Source organism: Serinus canaria, chromosome 25, assembly GCF_022539315.1.
Source record: "Serinus canaria isolate serCan28SL12 chromosome 25, serCan2020, whole genome shotgun sequence".
NCBI classification, from domain to species: domain Eukaryota; kingdom Metazoa; phylum Chordata; class Aves; order Passeriformes; family Fringillidae; genus Serinus; species Serinus canaria.
The window spans coordinates 6,893,566-6,912,609 of record NC_066338.1 but is presented as its reverse complement, the minus strand read 5'-3'; the positions used below and the strand labels follow the sequence as shown (position 1 = coordinate 6,912,609).

Sequence of the window (19,044 nt, the reverse complement as noted above, 5' to 3'; positions counted from 1 at the left end):
TATCGGCGCCATCTTAGGGAGCAGGGGAAGCACTTCCCGACGGGGGCAACAAAGATATCAGTAAGGTAGGGGATTAAAAGTTTAACCTTCAACAACTGTTAACATTCTTAACTGTTACAATTTTAAATTATCATCTAACACTTCTAATTGTATCAACTTACAAACGTCTTAACAGTTACAGTTTCAACTTAACATTTAACACCTCTGATTATATTAACTTCTGAACTTGTTCATAACAATCGGAAATGCAGAGCCTCAGCCCACAGGGCAGAAAAGGGCTCTGAGTTCCCCTCCCCTGACACCAAACCCTGTTCCCAGGCTGCTTCACACTCAGGATTCTTCTGGAGGGCTGCACAAAGCTGAGAGTGGGCTCTGGCTTCTCCATGGTGTGTGTCCTAAAGCTGCCTGGGAGAAGGAATTTCGGGTCAGCTCTGCTGGCACAATCCCTCCTGGCACAGGGCACAGCCTGGGGAAAGGCTTTGCGTGCCGAGGCTTTGCTGCAGGCAAGGAAAGCTCCTGGCTCAGGGTCACCTTTGCTGCTCAGCCAGAGCCCCGAGTGCCCCGGCAGCAGCAGCAGCAGCAGAGAATGGCAGCATTGCCATGGGCTGGCACAGGAGGGGAGATTTCCCCCTGGAGAGAGGCTCCTATTCCAGTTGTTGCTTTCAGATCTGCAGCTGCAGATCCCTCAGCTTTGGCTGCACAGCAGCTGGAAATGCAAGTCCAGCAGCTCTGTCCATGGCCAGCCCCAGCAGGTGACAGCAAGGACAGGGCCCCCTGGCAGTGGGACATTTGCCGGGAGCACCTTCAGCAAGTGCTGGGGGCTGGGACTGTGTGCAGAAAACGCCCTGGAGGTGTCTGCAGCGAGGCTAAAGGAACAAAGTTTCAGTTGTGGCCTCGCCGGGAAGGCCAAAATCGATTGTTTTCCATTGCCGGCTGTTCTAGGAGGCCCAGAGGAGACCCCGGGGGGCCTAGGAATTTAGAGTGGGGACTGGGCAGGAGCCGGGAGCAGCGAGAGAGGCCGGGCTGAAGGTGCGGGTTGGGCACGGGCTGGGAGGGGGTCCAGCCCGGGGGTCCCGCAGAGCCTCCCTGCTCCAGAGCCGCAGCTGCGAGAGCGGGGCAGCTGCCGGGATCGGTGTGCCAGGGACGGGCCGCAGGTGGGGGTTCCAAGGGGCTCGGCTGGAGCAGCTTTTTGTCCCGGGGCATTGGGGGCATTGCCACGGGTTGGTGTGGGAACTCAGCACATCACCTCGGATGCTCTGAGTCCCAGGGAGACCCCTTGGGGGGCTCAGAAGTCCTGGAATGTAGCCAAGGGCACCTGGTGGCTTGATTTTGACCCTTCAAGGGTCGTGCTATCAAAGCATGAGGATATGGAAGTTTCAGAGGTTTGAATGGGGTAGGGCAGGTGTTTTTATAGAATAGAATATAGGTTTTAAGGTTTTGGTACAGGGGGGTCTAATGGAGGCAAGATGGAGGATTCAGGCCCGACCTCGTGGCTTTTCTCCTTCTTCTTGTCATCCATCTTCTCTGTGATGTGTGCATTTTAGATTGGTTCATACTAAAGGTGCACTGTTTAATAAAGGTGATGGGTATTGGAGAAAAATTGTAAATATCACATACGCAATTATCAGTATAAGAATGTGCGACCGCCCTAAAGGGGCAGAGAGTGCTTGTGGCTGCCTTGCTGGTCAGATCTCGGCTGGGCAGAACAAAAACCTTAGAGATAAGTTTTAATAAACAACCTGAAGACTGAACTATAGAGGAGTCCAGACTCGTCTGTTCATCGCGGGCTGCCTGCGAACCGTCCCACGCGAACCACCCCACGCATGTCCGACAGAGACACACAGCCGATCGGACAACTGGCGATCCCTGGGTGGGCTCAGGTGGGCTCGAGAAGGGCTCAGGAGGAGCACAGGGGGAACACAGCCTGAGCCAGGCGGGCAGCTCCCACAGCTGGACTCGTTCCCGGGAGCACGCTGATATCTCCAGGAGAAAGCAGCGTCTGCAGACGGAGAAAGCAGCAGCCACTGAACAGCAGCAGCCACTGAGACCATCAAAAATCATCGCACTCCCCTTCCACCGAAGAAGACTCGTACCAGGACAGCCCGGACCGGAATCAGAAAGGCGCCTCTGATCCCATCTCCTGCGGACTGCTGGACAGGACCAGGAGCCTTCGGACTGCCCCGACGACACAAATTCGGTGAGAAGGTTCAGATTTAAAACATCAATCACTATGGGAGGCACATACACTAAGGAGCAATTAGAAATCTTAGCGGCCTTACAAGGCTTGGCACAGATGCATACAAAGGGAATTCCCAAGAAACATCTTAAAGATTTATTACTGTGGGTCAGACTTAATTACCTGCATTCAGAGACCCGGTTGTTATTTGAAGTGGGTTTCTGGCAGGAGGTCAACAGGCACATATATTTGCTAGCAACAGAAAAGGATGAGGCAGCCTTGAAGTTATTATCTCCAGCGGGGATTGTGTTGGGGGCGGTTTCGGCTGGGGCTGGAGGCGCAGCCGGGCAGTTAGGTGATAAAAACCCCGGAAAGAAAAGGGGGGGTCAGGGCACGGGACAGAGACTAACTCTGGTCTCAGATAGCCCGGGAAAAACTGTCCCCGAAGAAGAGGAGGGGCAGGAAAAATTAGAACTGTCTTCACTTCCTATTCCCCGAAAACCCAAGAAAACCCCAAAGCGTCCTGAGACCCCAGAGAATTTAGGAGACTCAGACACCGAGTCAGACACGAGTCCTGTCTCAGAGCCAGGCGATCCTGTGGGAGGGGAAATTCCCGAGTTACAGGAGCCGAGGGCGGAAAAGACAGGAGGGACGTGGAGTCGCGAACGGGGGTGGAGGGGAGCGGGACCGGCACGGAGGCACCGAGCCGCGGCGACCGTGATTGCGCAATAGGGGCGGCGTCGGAGGCGGCGGCGGCAGCGGTTCCGGGCGGGGAAGGAGGATTTGTGAGGGCAGGGGGGCATAGCACGGGTGGTACGGGTGCCGTGCCGAAAGCGGCGGCTCAGATGATACGCGCGGGGCGGGAGGCGTGCGCGGGGCCGGGGGCGCGCGGGGTTTCTGGGAGGGGCGGAAGCTCCACTGCGTCCATCTCAGATACGGGCAGTGAAGCGGGCGGAGCCTCCGAGACCCAGGCGGGGTCCGGCGGGAGACGCAAGAAACGCATGACAATGACATCACAACACCCGGAAACAGGGATGCGGCGTTCTGCCCGGATCGCAGCGCGCACGCGGGCCAAAGCGCGGGGCGAGCTTGTCGCGAGGAGGCGGGGCGTGAATACGACGTCAGAGGGGGAGGGAGAGTCGGAGGCGGAGACCGAGGGGGAGGCATCGGAGACGGAGCGGGGCGGAGACAGTGACGTCAGCTCAGGGGAGACGGGGGGCGTTCCCGGGGCCGCGCGAGCACGGAGGGTGCGGGCGGAGCGCGGCAGGGGGAGGGTCCCGCCCCCGGTGGCATCTCGGACGAGGAGGGGGCGTGACCACAGCTCCAGTTCCCGGGGCTCCACCCCTTCCTCGGTCCCGATCCCCATGGCTCCAATCCCTGAAAGGCAGGCTTCACCCCCCCCAGGGGGACGTGCAGGTATTCAGCCTACATTGGCAGCCCAAGAAAAAACCGTGCGAACCCAATCTCGTAGCAGGTCTGCAGCAATGCAGCAATTCTTTCCTACAATATATAAAGGGAAAGGTGCAGAGAAAAAAGCGATGTTACCAGAGCAGATGGATTACCCATCGACCTCGGAGTTTCAAGGGTTTGAAAATACGCCATATGGAGCGGATCAACGGGGGTGATGTGATACAAATCACAGCATCGCAAGGCATTCCTGCATGGATGTTTTCAGCAGCAGAGGCAGCGAAAAGCTTTGTGCATTCATTCAATACAGCAAAAAAACAATCACGAGGATCTCAAATTTCTTTTTTAGATATAGGGGCAAAGCCAAAACCCTCAAAGGAGAGGAGGTGGTTTGGGGAATTACCAATGACCTCCACGGTCCCATTGTGTATGCAATTACCAATGGAGTTTCCTACAGAGGAGCCACAGCTGCCAGTGAAAACAATGAATTGGAAGCGCATCAGAAAAATATTGGCAAAGGAAAAGGACTTATTACAAGGTTCAGGGGACTTGACAATGCCAGTGACTTATGATGCACAAGGTCAAAACCCTAGGTGGGAAAGGATGGGTCATGAGGTGGTCAAAGATTTAGTGAAAGCGGTTCAAAATAATGGACTGTGTTCTCAATATTTTAAACAATTTTTAACAGGGACATTTAATATGTACGATCTCACGCCATTTGATATTCGAAATCTTGTGTCAATGATTCTCACAGACACGCAAAATCTCGTTTGGGACAGAAGGTGGAGAAATTATCTTACGGAGTTGAGAAACAGGTATCAAGGCGGGCCCAACGCGAACCTCACAGTAGCACAATTGGCGGGGGATCCTCCAAATGACAATGCAGCAGAGCAAGCAGTACGTCTTCCCAGGAATGTGCTGAGAGACATCAAAGAAGCAGCTCGAAAAGCAATCCTGCAGATTGCACCAGCAGGGGTTCATGACACTCCATGTTCCTCCGTTCGGCGGGGACCCACAGAACCCTTTTCGTCGTTTGTGGATCGACTCATGCAGGCCATGGATCGGCGGGTGGTAGATCGGCGGGCGGGGCGGCCTCTCACAGGGGGCTTGGCTTTCGGCGGCGCCAACCCGGATTGCCAACGGGTCATTTCTACAATGCAAGGTCGACCAACCTTGGCAGACATGTTGGGGGCGTGCGGCGGGGTGGGAACACCACAGCATGTTGCATCAATTGTGAGGGAAGAGTTGAAAGGAGAGTGGGAAAACCGAATGAGAGGATGTTCGGAGCAAGTGGAAGGGGGGGTGCTGGGGGGGATGCTTCAGCAGCGGAGCGAACTGATCGGTGGGGTTCTTGCAACCGTCCAGAGGAGGAGCAGCCCGTCGGGAGGACGGTGCTGCAGATGTGGAGCGTTGGGCCACATGAGGAGGGACTGTCCACAAACGCATGCGCAAGCTCACGCATCAACATCGCAAAGGCCGCTCTGCGCACGATGCGGAGGGGGAAGACATTCTGTGAAGGAATGTTTCTCTAAGACGGACGCAGAGGGAAATCCCCTGCCGCTTCCGGGAAGCGGGAAGAGGAGCGCGCCCATCCATTGCCAGCGCGTGACGACACAAGTGATGGCAGTGAGACAGGAACAAGCAGAACAGTCGTCGGGGAGCGTCGGGCGGACGCTCTCGGCAAAACCCTCAGCCGAGTCCGTGGCGGCCCGGACCTCCTCCCGCCGGGAGCGCGGTGCCCATTGGCAGCTTCCGGACTGGTGTGCTTCCTGAATGGGGGTCATGCGGGGATATCAACAGGTGTCCGCGGAGATTCATACAAGATGGAAGACTTCTTGATCGTGGGACAAGATAAGAGCAGCATTCTCGGACTTGTTGTTTATCCAATGGTTATCTCAGCAGACAAGAACACAGAACTAACAGTTCTGGCAAAAGCGCTTCGTCCACCACTGGTTGTGCCAAAGAACACTCAAATTGCACGAGCTCTCGCCTTGCCACCACATGCCATGGAGCAGGTCATGCCAATCTTTGATGAAGAAGGACTTCCTTTGAAGGAGCATGTCGAGGTACATACGACATGGATTAAGCACATAGGTCGGGACCGACCCATACTTACTTGTCAGCTGACCTGCAAAGACAAAACAATAGAGGTCAGGGGAATGCTTGACACGGGAGCAGATGTCACGGTAATATCTTACATCTTTTGGCCTCGTGAATGGGGTTTGGTTGTACCCCTGGGAACTCTCTCAGGCATAGGGGGAGCTTCTCTATGTCTGCAGAGCGAAAATTCCATTGTTGTCACAGGACCGGGAAACAAAATGGCGGTCATTCGTCCTTTTGTAGTGCAAAGGCCAGTCACGGTTTGGGGAAGAGATCTTTTGGCTCAATGGGGCACAAAGATCGAACTGGATTTTTAATCGGGGTCACTGCGGCACTCGCCACACTAAAACTGACTTGGAGGACGGATAACCCGGTTTGGGTGGATCAGTGGCCCTTGGAGAGAAAGAAATTGAGTGCCCTGAGGAGCCTGGTCCAAGAGCAACTGCAGAAAGGACACATCAAACCGACAAACAGCCCTTGGAATTCTCCAGTGTTCGTCATCAAAAAGAAGCTATCAGGCAAATGGAGGTTGTTACATGATCTCAGAAAGATCAATGAAGTATTGAAGACATGGGACCTCTTCAACTGGGTCTGCCATCAATCTCGATGATTCCCAGAGATTGGCCGCTTGTGGTGATTGACCTCAAGGACTGCTTTTTTAGTATACCTCTCCATCAAGACGACGCGCCCAGATTTGCTTTTTCTGTTCCAAGTATCAACAGGGAAACACCTCTGCAGCGATACCATTGGGTTGTACTCCCTCAGGGATTGAAGAACTCGCCCACAATTTGCCAATGGTACGTGGCACAAGCTTTGCCACCGGCGCGGAAGAAATTCCTGAAGGTGGAGATCATTCACTATATGGATGGTCTGCTCGTTGCGGCGTCAGCACAGCAGGAGCTGCAAAAGGCTCTCGATTGCGTGATTGCAGAGGTGCGGACGGCAGGTTTGGAGATCGGCACCTCAAAGATCCAAGAGGTCGCGCCTTGGAGATGTCTGGGGTGGAGGGTCTCAGAGAAAACAATAAGACCTTGGAGGATGGAGGTCAGCTCCAGAGTTCGCGGTCTGCATGATTTGCAGCAGCTGATAGGAGAGATTGACTGGATGAGACCAATTTTGGGAGTCACGAATGGTGACATTTCGGCACTGCTCGATCTTTTGGGAGGAGACACAGACATTCGATCTCCCAGAACACTTACGCCAGAAGCGAAGAAGGAATTGGAGAAGGTGGCGGGTGTCATCCGGAGGAGACGGGCGCATCGAGTTGTCCGGTCATTGCCTTTTGAGTTGGCAGTGCTGGGAAAGAAAGCACAGTTTCATGGTTTGATCTTTCAGTGGGACTCATCTCAAAGAGATCCTTTGATAATCATAGAGTGGATTTTTCTACCGTACAGACCTCCGAGAACAATTCTTGCGGATTTGGAGATGGCAGCACAGATCATAATAAGGGGAGGAGCGGGGCTGTTGACAATAGCGGGACGAGAGTTTTCGGTCATTCGTTTGCCGTTGAAAAAAGACTATTTTGACTGGGCAATGCAAAAGTCAAAGGACTTGTTGATTGCACTGTTGGCTTTTCCCGGAACCTGCACAATCGGTTTTCCCCGGCGCAGACTGTTGAAATCGCGGATATGCTGTAAAGCTAAGCCAAGGATGGGTGGCGAGCCTCTGGAGGGGATCGCGGTGTTCGCTGGTGGTTCAGGAGGGACACACGGGTCGGTGATCACGTGGTGGGATTCGGTGGCTGAGAGATGGGACTCAGGTGTGGGGACGGTTCGGGGCTCTCCACAAGTTGTGGAATTGGCGGCTGTTGTTCGAGCATTTCAGTTGTTTGGGTGGCCCCTCAATCTGATTACAGGTTCTGCATGTGTCGCAGGTGTGGTCGGGCGGTTGGAGGGTTCGCTTTTGAGAGAGGTCAACAATGAGGTTTTGTTCTCGTATCTAGTGAGCATAAAAACACTGTTAGAAGACAGGGAACATGAATATTTTATCACTCACATTGGAGCTCGCACCGCACTTCCGGGATTTCTGGCGGGGGGGGGTGCTCGGGCAGACAGGTTGGCAATACCAATCTCACAAACACTTCCGGACGTTTTTGAGCAGGCGAGGCTGAGTCATGCATTTTTCCACCGGGATGCACGGGCGCTGATGGAGTCCTTTCGCCTCGCAGGAACTCAGGCGAGGGAGATCATTAGCGCTTGCCCTGATTGTCGACTAGTGCAGCCACCATCTTCCGCGGGGGCGGTCGGTCCATGGGGACTGCGGGGCCTTCGGTTGTGGCAGGCTGACGTGACAAAAATACCCCTCATTTGGGGGGCTCAGGAATGTCCGTGTTTCGGTTGGTGCATTCTCGGGAGCAGTCTTTGCTTCAGCGCGTGCAGGGGGGACAGCGGAACACGCTTGTCAGCATTTTTTGCAAGCATTTGCGTCATTGGGCGTGCCTCAAGAGATAAAAACAGATGGTGGCCCGGCATGTACAGGCAGGGTGCTTGACAGATTTCTTGAAAAATGGGGTGTCGGACATGCCTTTGGTATCCCACATTCATCTACAGGTCAAGCGATCATTGAAAGAACACACCATGCCCTGAAATCTCTTTTGGACAGGCAAAAGAGGGGAGAGCCAGAGGCGACGCCTCACATGAAATTAAACAAAGCATTGTATGTGTTGAATTTTCTTAACAGTTCGTCTTCAGAGCCAAATCCACCGATCCTGAGACATTTCTCAAACAGCTCGCAGGCAAGGCTAAAGGAAAATCCTTTAGTTTTGATCAGAAACCCTGAGTCGGGACAAATAGAGGGTCCTTTCAAATTAATCACTTGGGGCAAGGGTTTTGCTTGTATCTCCACAGAGCGTGGTCCGAAGTGGGTGTCGGCGCGGCACGTGAAACCATTCCGAACGCGAGAACCAGAGGGCACTGATCCCAGAGACAGAGAGACGGGTGATCAGACGAGGGAAGAGGAGGCTCGGGCTGCAACCAACGATTCAGAAGCTGAGGCGACCGAATAAGAACTTTGGGAGAATTTCTTTTCTGTTAAAATTTTAAGTGGGAGGGACAATGTTCTTTCATAAGGGTAGAGTCGTGAGCTTTGTGTTGCTCATGTGCCTCATTTCCCCATCAATAACCTTGCCTAAAGGCACAAACTTGCCGGTCAATCAACCGAAAACAAATGTTTGGGAAGCTTTAGCTCAGGCAGCAAATTTGGATAGTGTTTGCCTGACGCACTCGAGACCGGGAAGACCATTTTCAGCATGCATGGTTGGATTGCCAGTGGATGAGTTGCCAATTCCAAGGCACACTCCAGTTAAAATCGCACAGATCGTTAAAGATCCTGTGAATGAGTGGTATGCTTAGATGCATCTCCTTCCTGTGGCCTCTACCGAGCCTCAGGAATGGGAAATCTTTGGGTCCATGACAATGGAACTATGCATGCAATTCAAAATTTCAGACACAACAAAAGTAAACAAAACTATTGATGTTACCCCAAATCATGGGTTTTACAAAAATGCATCAACCTGGTGCAAAAACACAGTGACAACAACCAGGGGGTCACTCCACGTTCCGGTGCAGTTGCCTAGAGGAGTCTTTCTAATTTGTGGAGACAGAATTTGGCACGGCATTCCTGCGAATGTCAGGGGAGGTCCATGCAGCATTGGAAGAATTTCAATATTGTCACCAGATTCAAAAATATTGAAAAGACAAAAGCGTAGGGACAAAAGATCTTTGCAACCTTACGCTGCAGATTGTGATGATAGCGTGTACACTTGGGACAAGGCAACGAGAATTGCTACAGCCATTTTTTCACCCCAAACAGCTTCGGGGGTGGCCTTGACCCAATTGGATCACATGGGATGCTGGTTGAGCAAACATGCTCATGCAGTCTCTCTTGCACTGAGTGACATGTTGAAAGACATCGACAGTGCAAGGCAGGCGGCTCTCCAAAACAGAGTGGCAATTGATTATCTGTTGCTTGCTCACGGGCATGGGTGCGAAGAATTCGCTGGGATGTGCTGCATGAATCTGTCCGATCATTCGAGGTCAATTCATGAAAATATTCAACAAATAAAAGATAGCATAAAAAAGCTTGGCGAGATCACTGGATCTTGGATTGACGACGTGGTGAAGTTTTTTGACCTTTCTCCTTTATGGAGAGAGCTTTTAAGAGTAGGCTTTTACATTTTTATAGTTCTTGTAGTTCTCACACTTTTTGTGCCATGTGTTCTTCTGTGTGTACGACGTGCAATGGGTCAAGTTACCAGACAAGTGCTTTTTGTGCAAAGAGAGTGGGAACTCAGCGCATCACCTCGGATGCTCTGAGTCCCAGGGAGACCCCTTGGGGGGCTCAGAAGTCCTGGAATGGAGACAAGGGCACCTGGTGGCTTGATTTTGACCCTTCAAGGGTCGTGCTATCAAAGCATGAGGATATGGAAGTTTCAGAGGTTTGAATGGTGTAGGGCAGGTGTTTTTATAGAATAGAATATAGGTTTTAAGGTTTTGGTACAGGGGGGTCTAATGGAGGCAAGATGGAGGATTCAGGCCCGACCTCGTGGCTTTTCTCCTTCTTCTTGTCATCCATCTTCTCTGTGATGTGTGCATTTTAGATTGGTTCATACTAAAGGTGCACTGTTTAATGAAGGTGATGGGTATTGGAGAAAAATTGTAAATATCACATACGCAATTATCAGTATGAGAATGTGCGACCGCCCTAAAGGGGCAGAGAGTGCTTGTGGCTGCCTTGCTGGTCAGATCTCGGCTGGGCAGAACAAAAACCTTAGAGATAAGCTTTAATAAACAACCTGAAGACTGAACTATAGAGGAGTCCAGACTCGTCTGTTCATCGCGGGCTGCCTGAGAACCGTCCCACGCGAACCACCCTACACATGTCCGACAGAGACACACAGCCGATTGGACAGGTTGGGGTCCCTGGGAGGGCGCAGCAGGACAGAGTGGCAGTGGTTGGTTTGTGGATTTGTTGTTGGGATGTTTTGTTGGCGGCCCCGGGCGGGCTGTGGGAGCCGGGAGCGGCCGGGCGGGCCCGGAGCCGCCCCTGGGGCCGGGAGACCCGGACAGAGCTCTGTGCTCGGGGCCGAGTCCCGGGCCCAGGCCCGGGCAGCACTCGGCGGCCCGTGGGCCCCCAGGGCAGGCGGCTCCGTGTGGCCGGGCCGGCCCAGCCGTGTCCGCAGCGGGCTCCGAGGGGAGCGGCCCGGCCGTGGCCGTGCGGGGCCGGGCGGGGCTCGGGGGGCCGGGCCGGGCAAACAGCTGAGCGAGAGCGGGGAAAGCGCTGGCACAGAGGCCCCGGGCTCGCCGTGCCCCCCTGGCCCCACAGCCGGGCTCGGGGGCCGCCTCGCTCAGAGCCAGCCCCGGCTGTGGGGGTCCCCGGGGCTCCCTGGGCAGGGGGCGGCGGGGGCTGCCGGAGCTGCCTGAGCTGCCGGAGCTCTGTGCCCGGGGCTGGGCGCGGCTGCCGAGGCAGTGAAGGATGCAGGGTTCCCCCGTGCTGGGGCTGCCTCTGCCCGGCCCAGGGGCTGCACTGTCAGCCCAGAGCCACGTGAGGATCGCCCGGCACCGGCAGGGCTGGCAGGGAAACCGGCAGTGGGGGGAGCAGAAACGAGCGATGCGAGAGCTGGGGGTGCTCCAGAAGGCTGGACATGTTGGGAGCATGGACAGGGGGGACCCATGGATACCCCTGGGCCCTGAAACAGGGACTCCGGACAGTGCTGACCCCGGACAGTGCTGGAACGCCTGTGATGCCAAAGTGGTGTGTGGGAGGAGACCTTGGGGACTGCAGGGAGGAGATGCCGTGGGAAGGCACTCCCCTGTAGGTGTCTGTCATCCGAGGCTCCCTCCCCATGTTCTAGAAAGTTCTGGTATCCCCTTCTCCCCATTGGCCTGCACAGCAGCTCCACCCTTCTCCCTTCTCCCCATTTGCTCTCCCCCAATCACCCCACATTTGTTCCTCCCCTGGTCCCTCTCCCTATTGGACCGCGGCGCCCTGACCCCTCCTCTCCACCAGTCCCTCTAAGCCTTGTCCCTGCCCCACACAGGGCCTTCCACAGCCTGCCCTCCTAGGAGTGTGGTTGTCTCCCTGAGCCTCTGTGTCCCACCCTGCCTACTTTCCTTCACCTATCCTCAATAAACCCTTTCGGAACCTGACAGCATCTGTGGAGCTCTCCTTCATTCTTGGTGTGCAAGAGTTTACTGGGACTGGGACCGGGAAGCGCCTGCAGAGCAGTTCGAGAGAACCTCTCTCCCGGGGAGTTGGATCCAACCGACTGCCCAGGAACAGAACCCGAGTGGGACCCCATACCATCAGGGGACCCCAGATCCCGCAGTGGTGAGCCCAGAGAAGGGGAGCCTGTGGGATTGCCAGGAGCCCCAGCAGCCCAGAGAGGGGAACACCAATACAAACTTTACCCGCAGCAACTCAGAGCCCAAAGTGGAGGGACCAGAGAGGGGAAACGCAGGGTTGGGTGCTTTTGCTGAATCTTGGTCATTTGTGTATTTTTGGGGACTGAATCTCGGTGTTTTGTTGGTTTACAGGGGCACCAGATTCCCGGTGAGTTCTAGAGTGTGAAGGTCCAGGTGCCCAACACTGGAACTGTAATATCTCAGGGCAAAGGTGACCAGGGTCAAAGAGAGACACCCCTCTGAGTACAATGGTGTCAGCCATCAGCATTTCCAGGCTCATGTTAATGCAGCAGGCTTCATTGCTATCACCCAGTTCAATCCTGGTTTTTCCTTATATGTACCTCCCCTAGAATATTCTCTCCTCTCTTGTCCCCTATTGGTCCCGGTTTACTGCAGTGCTCCGCCCCTGTTACCTCATTGGTTCCCCAGTTGGCTGCCCCTCCTCTGCACCACTTGTGCTCAGTTCCCATTGGTCCTTGACCCTCAGATCCGCCCCTTCCCCCCTATATAACCCCGTGTCCTCAGCCCCATTTTGTCTCTGTCCCTGGACCCTCTGCATTGCAGTAAACTGTGTTTGGAGCCTTCTACAAAGATCTGTCTCTGGCCTTGTCCATCAGCAGGATAAGCAAGTGTGCTCTGGGCTCTGGGAGTGCAGGTTGCTCACAGAGGCTAATTGTGGATAAGCTGCAACACAAGAGATGGACTTGGGCAAGAGGAACCCCATAACTCAATGTGCTCATGCATTGTATTTTTCCCCAAATCAGGATTTCCCATTCCCTAACCTTGACTGGATGGAGGGGGAGGCTGTGAGGAAGATGCCCTGGGACACCCGGGCAGGTGAGGAAGAAGTCAGTGCCCCTATCCCCCTCTCTCCTGCTCCATCTCCCAGCCCAGCATGGCCCCTGGCTGCAGGACAGCCTCCGTGCCATCGCTGTCCTGCTGGGGATGCACTGTGGGGATCTCCTTCCCCTTTCTTCTGGCACAAAGGCAAATCCCATCCTCTCCTTGTCCTTCCTTCCCCAGACAAGGAGCTGAGGATGGAAACCAGAGAGGACAAATCCCCGTGGCGGAACCTTGTGGAAGAGGCCATTTTGAGTGACTCCACAGCACAGAAATCCAACGGAGAGGAAAATCCCCGGAGATCCTGCAGGAGGACAGGCTCCAAACCCAGCCCAGGGTGCTCTGAGGAGGAAAGACCCACCCTGAGGCAGGAAAGTAGGCAGAGCTTCAGCCGGAGCTCAGAGCTGGTGGCCCATGAGCAGCTTCGTGATGGGGAGAAGTGTTACAAGTGTTTGGAGTGTGGGAAGAGCTTCAGGAAGAGCTCCCACCTGATCCGCCACCAGATGATCCACACTGGGGAATGGGCCTGGGAGTGTGGGGAATGTGGGAAGGGCTTCAGCTGCAGCTCAGAACTCGTCATCCACCAACGCATCCACACCGGGGAGAGGCCCTACGAGTGCCCCACATGTCAGAAGAGGTTTCACACCAGCTCCAATCTCCTTGTGCATGAGCGGATCCACACAGATGAGAGGCCCTTCCGCTGCCCTGAGTGTGGGAAGGGCTTCAAGCACAACTCCACCCTTGTCACCCACCGGCGCATCCACACTGGAGAGAGGCCCTACGAGTGTCCCCAGTGTGGGATGACCTTCACGCACAGCTTTAATTTGACCAGACACCAATGGAGGAAACGCTAAGGGAAGCCCTGCGAGTGCCCCCACTGCAGTGCTCTTCATGCACTGCTCCAGCTTCATCCCCTATTGGAGGTCACAAGTTGGGAAGAGCCCTGGTGATCCATGTTCCCCGTGATCCATGCTGGGAAGACACCTGTACCTTTTCCTGCCCCTGCCAGTGACATGATGTGGGATTGAAGAACATGAGGGTCTGACTATGGCCATGACATAACATTCACTCCTCAGGTCATTGCCAGGGGCAGGAAAGAATCTCTCTCTATCTCTCTCTCTCTCTCTCTGTCCCTGAGGAGAAGGATGTCCTTTCCAGGCAGGAGCAAATACGTTGCCAGGAAGAGCCAGTTGTTGATGTTGTAATTTTCCCTGTAAATAGTTTTACTGCCCTTCTGTTATCAATATTGTTTCTTTTCCTGTTTGTTGCTTATCTCATTGCTCTTCCCAATAAATTGTTCTTATCCCATCCTGGGATCTTTGCCTTTTGTTACTTTCCATGGGAGGCGGGAGGGCAGTGAGGGCAGCACGATTTTAGCGGGAGCAAGAAATTGGGGAATCCCATTCCTGAACCCTGGCCCATGGAAACCGAGCATCCCAGCTGGTCCCAGCCCTGGTCTCTTCCCTCTAGTGCCCAGGGACAGGACTGGAGGGAACGGCTGCAGCTGAGTCGGGGCAAGCTTAGGTTGGATCTCAGGGAAAGGTTTTTCCCCAGAGGCTGCTGGGGCCCTGCCCAGGCTCCCCAGGGAAGGGTCCCAGCTCCAGGGCTCTCTAAGCTCCAGCAGCATTTGGACAGCACTGCCAGGCCCAGACTGGCATTGTTGGGGTGTCTTGTTGTCCTGGTTCAGGGCAAATTTGGGACAGAACTCCCAAAGTGGCTCCTCTAGGAAAGCAGATTCAACTGGCCCCTTCCCCCAACCAGTTAGGGAGAAAATACCTCCTTGGAGAAAATTGGAAAAAACCTATTTATTAAACAATGAAACCTAAACAATATTAAATCATAACATAAAATATATTTAACAATAAAACCTCTTGCTGCTCCAAAAGAGATTACAAACTCAGAAAAGTCCCCTCCCCAGGTTGCAGCTTGGCTCAGTCTCTTATCAGTCCCTCCAGCAGTGGAAATGCCACGGCCCAGGCCTGGCCCGGTGGGCCACAGCTGCGAGCTGCCACTGCTCACCTCGGTGTTCAGTCCAGAGGAGGTTTAAACAGGTCCAAAGAAAATGGAAAAAACCCACAGTCCAGAGAGCTTTGTTGCCTCAGTGAGGTAAAACTAACTAAAACAAAGGAGAGCTCTGTCCCGCTGTCTGTCCATCTGCAGACAACACAGCACAGGAGCAGGAACGTGGAGGAGTGAGTGCAGTGTCTGAAAACAAACTGCTGCTTCTTCTCTCCCCCCTTCACTTTCTGGAACAAGTCTTCAAGGTGCAAAACTTATTATTTAGCATAAACAGAACAGACAAATGGGGATAAAAGCATCATATAGTCCACCCAGGACATTCCACCCCTTATGCCATATTGTCAGCTTACTGCTAAACTAATTTTTATTCTAACTCTACAAACACATACATTATACATCCAACATACAGCTATACACAGACAATGGTAGTAACATTCAGCCAACAGTGATATTTACACATAGTTCTCACCCAACAATCTGATCTCCCTGAGGTACACATCGTGTTCTTCCATCTTTTTGCATTATCCACCATGTGCATCCTGGTCCCTGAGCAAAAACAACCCCACGAATGGGTTTGTGTGTACTCGAGGCAGAATTGATCCACACCGTCCTCCCTAACAGACCTCTGACATTTACCTCTGGAACTTTATCTCCATCTGGTATATTCAGGGACTCAGACTGGGCAGGACCTGCTTGGTTGGTGGAAGCTCGGGTGTTAACTAACCACGTGGTTAAATGCTGCTCCCAACTTTTAAAAGATCCATCACCCAAGGCTTTCAACTGAGTTTTTAGTAGTCCATTTTACCTCTCTACTTTTCCTGCAGCTGGTGCATGGTAGGGGATATGGTACACCCACTCAATGCCATGTTCCCTAGCCCAGGTGTTGATGAGGCTGTTCTTGAAATGAGTCCCATTGTCTGACTCAATCCTCTCAGGGGTACCATGCCTCCACAGGACCTGCTTTTCAAGGCCCAGGATGGTGTTACGGGCAGTGGCATGAGACACAGGGTAGGTTTCCAGCCATCCCCTGGTGGCTTCTGCCATTGTGAGCACGTGGCTCTTGCCTTGGTGTATCTGGGGCAGTGGGATGTAGTCAATCTGCCAGGCCTCCCCATACCTGTACTTGGACCACCACCCACCATACCACAGGGGCTTCACCCGCTGGGCCTGCTTGATCTCAGCACAAGTCTCACAGTCATGCATAACCTGAGAAATACTGTCCATGGTTAAATAATGCCCCTCGGTCTCGTGCCCACTTACAAGTGGCATCTCTGCCCTGATGATCTGAGGCATCATGGACACATCCAGCTAGGAACAACTCCCCCTTATGTTGCCACTCTAAGTCCATCTTTAAAAACCCCTATCTTTGCAGCCTGGTCTACCTGCTCATTGGTTTGATGCTCTCCTTAGTTCTCCCCTTGGGGACATGGGTATGGAGGGGCTTGACAGCTGGCCTGCAAGCAAAGCTGAGTTAATAGAAGAAATAACACTTGATGATTTTCGAGTGTATCCATAGCAAGGAAGAAGACAAGGCCATCAGCATGGAAACCGATTAGAAAAGGTAAATGAGAATTTTTGCAAGCTAGATTACATGGCTAAGTAGATGTGTATACGTGCCTTATTAAATTTCTGTAAAACTTTTGCCAATTATATTGACGCTGATTGCTTTGCACCAATGAATATTATAAGTTATTGTGATGTAGTTAATGACTTAAGATCACGCTTAGTTAAGGGTGTATAAACTGGAGAAGACGCAGAATAAAAACTTTTTTCTTCCTGGACCTTGGTCACGTGTGTGTGTCACATCTGGCCCAAAGGTGACATTTGGTGCTACCCTGACGTGATGGAACTGCCGGATGAGGGGCAGCGAGGCCGGAGCCCAGCGAAGCTGAGAGCAGCGGGGTGCAGCTGCCAGTCCAGACCTGATTCTGACACCTGGAAAAAAGGTGAGCCGCTGGGAACAATGGGAAATCATTTAACAAGCGAAGAACAGATTGTTTAATCTACATGGAAAACTTTCTTAAAAAGAAAAGGAGTTAAAACAATGGACTATGCTCTGCATAGTATTTTAATATGGGCAAAGTCTCAAAATTTTAAGACTGATGTAACTACTGCTTTAGTGTTAGAGCTTGGAAATAAGTTGGAGAAAAATGCTGGGAAGTAATTCAGAATGGGGATAAAGCAGCTGCAGATTTATCTCCTACTTGGAGGTTGCTTTGTAACACCTTAAAGGAGTGGAAAGCAGAGCAGGACAAGAAAGACCTGGAGGAGGAACTCGAAGCTGCTGGGGAGCAGCAAAGGGGAGAAGCTCAGCCTGAGTGTTCTGCTGGGATTTTTTTCTGCAGAGACTGTTGCTGGGTCTGTTGCTACAGGAAAAGTTGATAAGGCTCATTCGTGTTTGTCTGCAAAAGGCTTCAAATCCACGTACCCCTCCCCTGTAGAGCAACTAGCTGAACTTAATGTTAAATCTAACTCTGAGTCCTCGGCACAGTGGCAGGCTAAGATGACCTTAAAAAAGAAACAAATTGAGCCATCTGCTCCTTTGCTTGATTCTGACTCTGAACTGCATGAACACATGGAAATATTAACTCTTTCTCCTCCTTTGTTTTCTGATTCTGATAGTGACCATGAGGAAATTACAGGGGTTAAAAGGTCTGAATTAATGCATACTTCTGTTTGCTGTAAAACTGGTAATAGAAATAAGCATCATAGAACTGGCAGTAGAAATAACCTTGGTAAAACTGGTAGTAGAAATAAGCTTGGTGTTTCAAAAGCTCGGCCTTCTGATAATGTCACTGTAACTGTTTGCGATTCTCTTCGGTGTTGGGAATATGTTAAAAGGAAAGCAGTTGAGATAGGAGACTGGGATTTAGTGGAGAGAATAGGTGCACCAAAGGGCTTGGATGTTGTTGATATGGATGTTGCTGATGGTAAAATGGCTTTTCCTGTGTTTCAAGCAGTTCCTAATTCAGGACGAAGTGATAGTCATGAAGTTTTTGCATGGAAGGTTGGGCAGGATCTTCAGTTCAAAGTAGCTAAATTTGGTATTAATTCTGCTGAAGTAATGCAATTAATTCATATTGTTAATACAGATTTGCTGTTTCCTTATGATATTGTGCATTTGGCGACAGTTTTGTTTCAACCAGTGCAGTATAAGTTATTTCCAGAAAATTGGAGGCAATTAGCCAAGCGAACAGCTTTAGATAATGTGAAACTACCTCAGCAGGACCCTCGTCATGCTGTAGGAGTTGATGTTTTGCTTGGTCAAGGGCCTTTTTCTAATCCAGATTTACAGGCATGGGGGGATCCCCTGGTTTTAACACAGGCTCATAAATTAGGCATGAATGCTATAACTAAAACAATGGAAATGGCAGCTCCAAAACAAAAATATGTCACTATAAAACAATGTGATTTTCTGCAATTTGTAGAAGAAATTGCTGCAGCAATTGAAAAACAGGTATGGGAAGAAAAATTAAGGGAGATTCTATGTAGGCAATTACCCACTGGTGCAATGTGGGAACTGTTCCTCCTCACCTCCTCCCTCATCTCCTCTCTGAATTCTTGGACTACAGCAGAGACATGAGCTTGCATTGGGCCATTGATCACACTTTCATAATTTCTAAGTTTGTTGGCAACAGAGCCCACTGTCTCTCGGTTGGTATCAGCATTAATCGTTGCAATGAAGGTGGTGTATTGAGATGGCCCCAGATTTGCCAGACTCCACAGCATTTGCCCTGTGCACCTGACCTTGTCGGCGTCATTATCATGCTGTCCATCCCTCCCAAATAGAACCTCCAATACTGCCACTTCTCTCAGCTGTTGGATCCCTTCCTCCCCCCTCAGAGGGTCTTCCAGCACATTCTATGGTGGTGCTCCTGCATTCTCTCCCTGTGGACAAACCTCTCTCTGGCACTCATTGAAAGTCGCTCCCAGAGGGAAAGGGAGCCTGACTCCCTTAAAAAAATCTGATTCATACCTGAGTCCTGGGTCAAGGGTCCCAGATTCCTTGCCTAACCACCACCCAGTTGCACACCTGTACCCATAAGGTCCCAGACCCAAAGTAGGCAGGCTATACAAGCCTCACATCCCTGTTGTACAATG

General features: G+C 52.2%; 1 protein-coding gene across 1 annotated transcript in view; it reads left to right on the top strand.

Annotated features, from left to right (window-relative positions):
* The window catches only part of LOC115484925 (zinc finger protein 208-like), a 513,901-nt gene that overhangs the window by 88,014 nt on the left and 406,843 nt on the right, over positions 1-19,044 (top strand). Inside the window, 1 exon segment of the mRNA XM_050984212.1 lies at positions 13,292-13,735. Coding sequence (XP_050840169.1) covers positions 13,292-13,735 — 444 coding nt within the window.